Source organism: Anoplophora glabripennis, unplaced genomic scaffold (assembly GCF_000390285.2).
Source record: "Anoplophora glabripennis isolate ALB-LARVAE unplaced genomic scaffold, Agla_2.0 scaffold152, whole genome shotgun sequence".
NCBI lineage: Eukaryota > Metazoa > Arthropoda > Insecta > Coleoptera > Cerambycidae > Anoplophora > Anoplophora glabripennis.
Genome location: NW_019416497.1, coordinates 212720 through 223249, shown reverse-complemented (window position 1 = coordinate 223249; position 10530 = coordinate 212720). Strand labels below are relative to the sequence as shown.

Below are 10530 nucleotides of genomic sequence, written 5' to 3'. Positions count from 1 at the left end.
TGTACTTGAAGAAAGGCTCCTATCCCATGCTATTCTTACCGTCCTCTGCTTCTACCTCAAGTGCACGTTCAGGTAAATACATTGGTATACTTTAACAAATCTAATTTGGCTCGTGAGATGTGCAAAACAAGAAAAGAGAAGAAGCTGTGTGTTACGAATAAAGGAGTAAGATAAACATACAGCGAAGGTCAGGCATATCTAACGACAAGTTATATTTGTTGTTTTACATAATTTATTAAAAATGCACTTGCATATTATATACCTATAAAATGTTCTTTTGTATTTTAGAGGAAGTACTGGGAACTGAAACTGTTCGTGAACTTTCTACACCAGAACCTCGACCAGAACTTTTGTGTACTACTCTCAGTAAGTGTTTTTGTTTAAATATAATAATTGCATATCTGCATATAGTGTGAATATTATGAAAAAAGTTGTTTATTAGCCTTTTTGTACAATTCGTGTAGTTATAACATATTTATTCAACATCGCGAAGCGATAGGCTGTCTATCAGCATTTAATTCTGCCACGATAACATTCGAAAGAACTAAAGCTGTCGACTTGAAATTTCGTACAGGAGTGGAGACCCATAAATACTCCATTGGGATTGTTTTTAAGCAAAATCAGTTTAATAGAAAAGAGGATGAAAAATAAATTACGATTGTCTCGGAAATAGCCTTGTAATATATAATTTGTAGCGTTCCAAAATATGCTGCTTCCAATTCTAGTATTATTTTCACCCTAAAAATAAGGTAGTGAGTGGAAAGAATATGTAAAGTGGGAACGGGTAGTAAAAATGTTTTTTTTAATGTATTTTCAAATTTCAATAATAAAGAATTATTTTCCAAATTTTATTTGAAACGTGATGTGGAATTACTGTTCCCATTGGCAGCGGTTTTTTCTATTTAATAAAATAGGTTTAATACTTAGATAACATGATTTTTTACAGAACATTCACTTCCTTCCACTTCCACTTCATTATTGGCTGATGTTGGTGTATTTAGAGAAGTACAACTAACCCCTAAGGCTAGAAAACTGTACAGCAGGGCCACAGGCCTGTTAAAGACAATGAGAACACTAAAAAGTCATAGAGCAAAACATCCTAGGAAACGGCTATATGAACAATTTACAAAGGATGAATTTCTAGAACACGTAACTACTCCATTGCCAAACTCAGTTGCAACTTTTATACAGTGTCAAATAACCCAGAGTACTAGAAGGCGCCACGGACGAAGATATTCTATAGATCAAAAAGTTCTGGAATTGGTTTTACCAAAGCAGAGTGGCAGAGCATATAAAACTATACAAAAATTGTTTTATCTTCCATCCAGAAAAACGTTATCAACATTATTACATCATATTCCTATTGGTGCTGGTATTAACGATCCGATATTTGACAACTTGAAGGCAATTTCAGCCTCGACTTACTTTTTTCTACATGTTAATTTGTAATTCTACTTATATGATCACCTAAATAAACTCATATTACTTTATTAATTGGACTTCATGATTTTTTTTTATACGTGTAAATATAAATTGGTGACTTCTTTTTGTAGGTGCTTTGTTTATTTACTGATAATTGATTAATATATATTGTTTTGATTTTTAAACTTTAAAATACAATAATTATTTAGTGTTAACATCTAGGAAAACAAGTTTACAGATGATTGGACCAGAATAAAATTACTTTTATTTTACAGTTTTCTTGCCAATGTTTCGGTGACTGTTTCAAATCTATTTAAGAGCTAAAATACATAGGTAGTGGAAATATGTGTATATAAATATTTCTACTATGTATTGTAGCCCTGAAAAAGGTGACAAATACTCACTAAAACATTGACAGTAAAAACTGTGAACTAAAGAGTTATTTTATTCTGATCCAAGCTGTGAACTTGTTTTCCAACTGAAAAAATTCATAAAAATATAAATTATTTATACACATATCTCCCCCAATAACTTATTGTGACCCCTATCTCCCCTATGTCTCAAACTCGGGCGGACTTCTCGTCAGAGGGCGCCCCATATGGCATCAAGTGGTGTAATGGGAGTTGCCTATCTATCTCTTCTATTATCTATGGTTGGCTTGTAGCGTTCACAGTGATGAGAGCTCCGTAATAAATATTAAAGAACATTGGGAAGCATTATTAGACCTAATTACAACCATAACCATACAGTCCACTCAGTCGTTAACATTGGACCTTCTCTCCGGACTAGTTCAAGCAACATACGATAAGTTTTACCACAAAATCTTCCCATTATTTTGAGACGAGCACTCCAAGAGAGACAGACAGGTTAACTCCCGACAATCTATGGTACAGCGTGGTACAGCGGCGAGCGGACACCGGGCAGCCAGCGTAAACAGCGACACGTCCCTCACCCCATCACCGTACACAAAAAACAAACGGCAATTCTTCCTGCAATTCGAGACAAGTTTGTTTACAATTTCGATGCTATTTAATGGATAGTTTAGAGATCTGAGGTATACAAATTAACGAAAGTGAGTATCCCTTTTTCTGTTTCCATTATTCCTTTCCTTTTATGGGAATTACAATGTTTCATTAACGATATACAGTACAATTTGTTGCTAGTACAATTACAATTAGTGACATTCTGTTCAATTCTTTCTCAATATTTCAAAACGTACGTAGTTTTTGCATTACAATGGCAGAGCTAACCAAGTTAATAAGAAAACGCGGTGCAATTAAGCATAAATTAACAAATTTTAAAGCTTTTTTAGAACCTGTTGAAAATTCTTTTCACAATAAAACTATAATAAATGAGAAAACTATATTTGAATTACAAACAAGATGTGACAAATTTGAATTAGTAATCAATGAATTTGAAGATGTTCAGACAGACATTGAATGTACATGCGACGAAGACAAATTAGACGAGCATTATACTGAGCGTAACAATGTAACTGATCAATATTCAGCTCTATTGGCTAGTGCTAAGCAAATATTAAATCACTATAAGATTAGCAATGGTAGTCAAGTCAGTGACAATGAAAGTGTTCATTCGAAAAACTCGATTAATTCTCAAAATGATACTTTTGATGTACTTAATAATGTCAAATTGCCTACAATAAATCTTCCAATTTTTGATTCAAATATGAACTCTTGGCTTGAATTTAAGGACACTTATATTTCCTTAATACATTCCAACACCCAAATTAATGATATCATGAAATTTCATTATCTTAGAGCGTCCCTACAGGGTGATGCACTAAAAGTGATTCAGTCTATAGATTTTTCAGAACAAAATTACAAAGTTGCGTGGGATTTGCTATGTAACCGTTACGATAATTCAAGACTATTGGTATTCAATCATATAAAATCATTATTTAACCTAGAACCTTTACAAAAAGAATCTGCTACTGGATTGAGAAATTTAATTGATAACGTTTATAAAAATTTACGATCGCTTTCTAGTTTAAATGAACCCGTAGAACATTGGGATTCGTTAATTATTTTCTTAATTTCTACAAAGTTAGATAAAGCTTCTGCACGTGAATGGGAAAAACATAAAGTAACTAATAAAATTCCAAAGCTCAGTGACATTCAACAATTTTTACAAAATAAAGCAGATTTTTTAGAAACGCTTGAACTTAATGTCGGTCATACAAAAAGAGATGTAAAATCAAATGTCAAACACTATTCTTTACATTCTACAAACCGGTCATGCAATTTTTATAATAAACCTGATCATATAATTTATACATGCAATTCATTTTTGAAATTATCAATTTCTAACCGAATAAATAAGGTAAATGAATTGAAACTTTGCCTTAACTGTCTATGCAATGGTCACGATGTAAAGCAATGTAAATCAGGCTCTTGCAAAAAATGTAAGAAACGTCATAATTCCTTATTACACGAGGAAAAGGATGAAAGCATTCCTGATCAAACAAAGGGCAATGAGGTAACCTTATTTAGCCAAATAAATCAATGTGTGTTACTATCTACTGCATCTATATATGTCTATGATTCAAATGGTGATAAACAAATTGCCAAAGTAATTTTAGATTGCGGTTCTCAAAGCAATTTTATTTCTGCTAAGCTATGCGATTCATTACAATTAGAGAAACAATCTACCAATATTTCAATTACTGGAATTAATAACATTACTTCAAATATTCAAACAAAATGCAATGTTAAGATTCAATCTAGATTAAACAAATTTTCTACAACAATTTCCTGTTTTATTCTACCGAAAATTACAGACGATTTACCAAACAACAATATCACTATTTCACAATGGAAAATTCCAAATCATGTCAGTCTTGCAGACCCACTTTTTTATGAAAAGGGCGAAGTCGATTTACTATTAGGAGCAAGCATTTTTTGGTCTCTATTACAAGATGGAAAAATTAGTTTGGGAAAGACAAAACCAGTGCTACAAAACACTATATTTGGTTGGATCGTTGCCGGTCCAGTCAGTCAACCAATAACAAATTCACAATGCTATTTTTCAAGGGAAATCGATTTACATAACATTTTAAAACAATTTTGGGAACTTGAAGAATGTACCATTCCTTTTCCATTATCTCCTGAAGATGAAAAATGTGAAAATCTCTTTAAAACTACTCTTTCGAGAAACCACGATGGTCGTTTCATAGTTCGAATTCCTTTCAAACAATGTCCCTCTCAATTAGGTGAATCTAAATCTAATGCGATTAAACGCCTCTTACAATTAGAACGAAGGTTTCAACACAACATTACAATGAAAACCCAATACATCGAATTTCTAAAAACCTACGAATCTCTAGGTCATATGTCGCTATTACCAAAAACATACGAATCTCAATTATCGTATTTCCTCCCACATCATGCTGTTGTTCGTGAAACAAGCTTAACGACCAAGATGCGAATTGTTTTCAATGGTTCAGCTCCTTCTGACAATGGTGTATCTTCAAATGATCTTCAATATATTGGTCCTCCTATTTTAAATGATCTTTTCTCCATTCTTGTTCGTTTTCGACAACATGCAATAGTTGTTTCTTCAGACATCGAAAAAATGTATAATCAAATCTTAGTGCACCCACTGGATCGTCCATTACAACGAATTGTTTGGCGTGATGATCCCAAAACACCTATTTCAGTTTATAATTTAAACACAGTTGTTTATGGAACAACGTCTGCCCCATATTTGGCCATTCGTTGCATTAAACAATTATCAATCGATTTCAAGGAAAAATGTCCTGTTTCATCCAATATAATTGCACGAGACTTCTATGTGGATGACCTTATCACAGGTTTTGACACAGAGCAAGAAGCCATCAGTACATGCCAAGAAATTTCTAATATTTTTGAATCTGCTGGTTTTCACTTACGAAAATGGTCTTCCAACAGCGACAAGGTATTAAACCATTTCCAAGACGATAGTGATACAATAAGTGTGTTACGATTTGGTGACAATGAACAAATAAAAACTCTGGGAATTCAATGGCTATGCAAACCAGGTTATCTTACGTATCATATCGCAAATGAACTTCAACTTCCAGTTACAAAGAGAAAAATTCTCTCTGACATTGCAAAAATCTATGACCCGCTTGGACTTCTCAGCCCATGCACCATTTTGGCAAAGATTCTCATTCAAGATCTTTGGGTTCAGAAGGTAGATTGGGATGATAATGTTCCATCGGACATTGAAACCAAATGGCAACGTTTTCGCCACAATTTCTTCAAACTCAATGACTTACGCATTCCACGAAGAATTCTGTGTGAAACTCCTCACATGGTAGAAATTCACGGATTTTGTGATGCTTCACAATTTGCATATAGCGCAGTGCTGTATTGCAAATCCACTTCGTCAAATGGACAAATTCATGTCAACTTAATATGTAGTAAAACCAAGGTGGCACCATTAAAGTCTCAGACCATTCCACGTTTAGAACTATGTGGCGCTGTGATTTTGGCAAGACTCATGAGCCAAGTTTTACGTTCTCTCACGATTAAACCCAAATCATTCTTTTGGTCAGATTCAACAATTCTTCTTTGTTGGTTAAAATTACAACCGATTCAATTAAATACTTTTGTTAGTCATCGAATAGCCGAAATTCAGAGTCTCACAAATGTTAATAATTGGTTTCATGTTGGATCGAAAGATAATCCAGCTGATGTCGCGTCAAGAGGATTATTTCCTGATCTTCTAATAAATTCCGATCTTTGGTGGAAAGGACCATCATGGCTTTCTAAAAGTAACTCAGAATGGCCAACTTCTATTTCCTTACCTAGTCCTGATGAACTTCCTGAAATAAAAAAGGAATATAAATCATTTAGCTCAATACAGAATGATAATTTAGATATATTTTGTAAATTTTCTACTCTTTCAAAATTGAAACGTATCACAGCATATTGCTTTCGATTTGTCTTTAATTTAAAGAAACCAAAGCATGATAGAATTACTGGTGCTCTGAAAGTTATAGAACTAGAAGATGCTATGAACCGATTAGTTAAATTAAGTCAACTTGAATCATTTAGTCATGATATTGAATTATTAAATAATAATCGAACAATTCAGTCAAAAGGATTATTAGGTTTAACTCCGTTTATAGATAGTTGCGGATTCTTAAGGGTCGGTGGTCGATTAAAGCATTCGAGCTTACAATTTGATGCAAAACATCCGTTACTATTGCATAGCAAACATCCTTTAACAAAACTTATTTTTGAACACGAGCATATCAGACTATTACACGCTGGTCCACAGCTTCTATTAAATACTATTAGACAACACTATTGGCCTATTGCTGGCATGAACTTATCAAAACGAACGGTCAGATCATGTTTAACTTGCTTTAAATTTAAACCAAGATTTGTTCCAAATTTTATGGGCGATCTACCTAAACATCGAGTTACTGCAATGACTCCTTTTTTTGTAACAGGTATCGATTATGCAGGTCCATTCTACGTAAAAGACCGTAAGGGACGCGGGTGTAAAGTCACGAAGGCTTATGTGTGCCTGTTTATCTGTTTCTCCGTTAAAGCAGTTCATTTAGAGCTAGTCTCTGATTTGACTACTGAATGTTTTCTTGCAGCCTTAAGACGTTTTTCTGCCAGACGTGGTTATCCCCGTCACATTTGGTCAGATAATGCCAAAAATTTTGTTGGAGCTTCAAAAATTCTTAATAGCTTACATGCATTCTTTGAAAAGTCTAAAAGTGAAATATTGATAGAATGTTCTAAAAGCAATATTGAATGGCATTTCATTCCGCCTACCTCACCACATTTCGGAGGATTGTGGGAATCCGGAGTCAAAAGTGTTAAATCTCATTTGCTAAAGGTCATTGGTGAAGTAAAATTAACTTACGAGGAATTAAACACAATCCTTGTGCAAGTTGAAGCAATTGTTAATTCCCGTCCTATGTATCCCATGTCTTCTGATCCAAATGATCTCACACCATTAACTCCAGCTCACTTTTTGATCAACAAGTCCCTGGTTACAGTTCCAGATCCAAATGTATTAGACATTCCACTCAATAAAATGTCACGATACCAATTACTCCAGCACATCAACCAAAGTTTTTGGAAAAGATGGTCAAAGGATTATTTGTCATCTCTGCAAATAAGAAGTAAATGGAAACAACATTCCCAGCCATTAGATGTAGGAACCCTTGTTCTATTAAAAAATGAAAACTTACCTTCATGTCAGTAGCCACTGGGACGAATCACTCATCTGTATCCTGGATGTGACGGTGTTGTGCGTGTTGTAACAGTCCAAACTTCTCGCGGTTCGTTCAAACGAGCAATCACTCAAGTTTGTCCGTTGCCTCAAGAAAGTGAACTTAGTCAAAGTGACAAGTGAAATTTATAGCCTTTAGTACTCATACTTACCTGTTTATGTTTATAAATCCTATGTGGGATACAATCTTGTTTATTTTCATATGTTTATTCTTATACATACATGAATGTACTATTTTCTGTTGAAGGCTTAGCCTTTCAAGATGGGGGGTATGTGCCCGACTTTTTTAGAATGAATGATATGCAACTGCGCTGCGCCGCAGAGACCAGTTCAGTTGGCTTGTAGCGTTCACAGTGATGAGAGCTCCGTAATAAATATTAAAGAACATTGGGAAGCATTATTAGACCTAATTACAACCATAACCATACAGTCCACTCAGTCGTTAACAGTTCCAATTGTTTCAAATTTTTTATTTAGATTTCTNGACATTTTTATGAAACGAAAATCTATTTCTAAAGTGGTTTTAGATTTAAAGAAGTTAGAAACAGTATCTGATGTAACGTTAATAAAAAATAATAATAATTAGAAAATGGTCTGCTTTTCGAATAAAATGAGGGAGAAGGAGTCTCTCAGAATAACTAGTATTGTAAGAGTGATGGAAATATACTTTGACGCCAAATTTCAGGGGTTGTTAGTGATAGTGTCTTCGGACATTTATATTTAAATTTAGTCGATTCTTATTTTCAGTTATATAAAACTTTAAGTATCTCAAATGTTTTCAGAAGTGTTTTAGAAAGTATGTTGTTTTTTCAAATTTCAACGCCGGTATCTTAATATCGAAGATATTTTCGAAGATTTACTCATAATATTCTTCTCTCTTATTCAAACAACCATTCAAATTTTAAGTTTAGTCAGTTAATTCTCAGTATATCACATAATGGAAAATGCAATCAACTCTGTAAATTGTTAATTATTTGACCAATTTGTCTGCAAAGAAATTATTGGAATAATCAATAATGTATGTTTAAGGTTTATTAACATTAAGCAATGAAATCTTAATAGGTACGTCTATGTAAAAGAAAATCTATTGTTTTCATTTTACATTTTGTTTAATGTTTTGAAAACTGTAAAAATCTAAAATACAAAAATACACAGAAACAATTAAAGCATCATAATTATATGTACGAGGTCTATTCAGAAAATAATCGAACTTTATTTTTGTAAAGTTAAGACCTTTCTGGTCGAGGATCAATTGACTGACGACCACTGTTAAGTCGTGAAAAGTTTTACGCAAAATTTTACGCTGCATCGATGTTTTAGGAAATCGCACATTTCAAAAATCGTTGCTAACTCTTAAATACGTTACACTCAAATATCAATATCACGAAAACTAAATGAGATATCAACAATCCAAGACTATGTGGCTACAGAGGAGGCTATGCGTAACGCAATGCTGCCAACCATATCATTAAATTTCTCCATTACCACATAATTAAAAAAATTCGGTTATTTTCTCAACAGACCTCGTATCTTCAGTACCTATCTTCGTAGATATATTATTTGAATTATGTTTTTAGGTAGTGAAAAACCGTAAAGGAATTCAAGAGCTGTGGATATTAACATCAAGATTTCAAAAAGTAGCAGCCGATACACTGTCTACTTCAGAAGTTAACTTTAGGATCTTAGCCGGTAAAGTGGACGATATATTATATGGCACGAATTGTAAAGGAAAGAAACACAATGGCGGCGTTGGGGGAGGAGGATATGGCCTGATAACGACACCGAGAGGTTAAACCTATTTCTGCAATTTGAAACTGTTATTATTTATAATTTATTTGTTTTAGCTTTTCATTTATTATGTAGTTTATGTATATACACATGACAATAAAGGCTGATTTTAAAATCACGTTTTTGCTATTTTAACGCAGGTTATTATTATTTAGACTTCCTTTTTGTGCCCGACTTTTTTAGAATGAATGATATGCAACTGCGCTGCGCCGCAGAGACCAGTTCAGTTGGCTTGTAGCGTTCACAGTGATGAGAGCTCCGTAATAAATATTAAAGAACATTGGGAAGCATTATTAGACCTAATTACAACCATAACCATACAGTCCACTCAGTCGTTAACACTTTTCTTCAAAATAATATATTAATCTGACATGTCAGAAACGTTAGATTGGAACCATATACAAAATACAGTGGAACAATCGTAAAATTATTATTATAAATAAAGTGCTGCTAAATGTAGCTTCTAACAGAACTGTATCACATGTGCTTTTCTAAGCTTTCTGGAGAAAAATTCATAGATTTATCACATGACAGTAGAGATGTCAAATATGATTACTTTTGAGTAATCATGAGTACCGATTACTTTCGGTTTAAGCAATCAGTACTTTGTATTCGTTACTTTGATTACTATGAGTAGTGGCTTCAAAATATTCTAAATAGAATAGTAATCAGTAATTACCTAATATACAGTACTCTAAGTTATAGACGAGTAAATATCAAACAGTATCATATTATGAATATAACCTAACCTCAATTTCTCTTAAAAAAGAAATGCAGCGTTAATATCTGAAATATTAAGGTTTGTTTGATAAAAAAATATAATTATAATGCAACGATCAGATTACGAATATAAATATATATTTTGAAAATAAACAATCAGTATTAAAATAAACAAAAATAGAAAGTACATATTATTTTTTAGATTATGTATTATATACACAGTCTTATGCATGTTTCCAGTCTTTTATAGGAAATATTTTTTTCTAATATAAGTAGGTATAAAAATATGGTATACAAAACAAATAAACTTGAATGCAACGTAACAAAACAAGTACTCGTTTCGTA

General features: G+C 33.0%; 1 protein-coding gene across 2 annotated transcripts in view; it reads left to right on the top strand.

The window, feature by feature from the left end:
* LOC108910581 (major royal jelly protein 3) overlaps positions 1-9583 on the top strand; it is a 94491-nt gene extending 84908 nt beyond the window's left edge. For both annotated transcript variants that reach the window (XM_018715233.2, XM_018715232.2), the window contains one exon: positions 9255-9583. In XM_018715233.2, coding sequence (XP_018570749.1) covers positions 9255-9470 — 216 coding nt within the window. In that variant the 3' untranslated portion in view covers positions 9471-9583. The remainder of the gene's footprint in view (positions 1-9254) is intronic.
* The last annotated feature ends 947 nt before the right edge of the window (positions 9584-10530 follow it).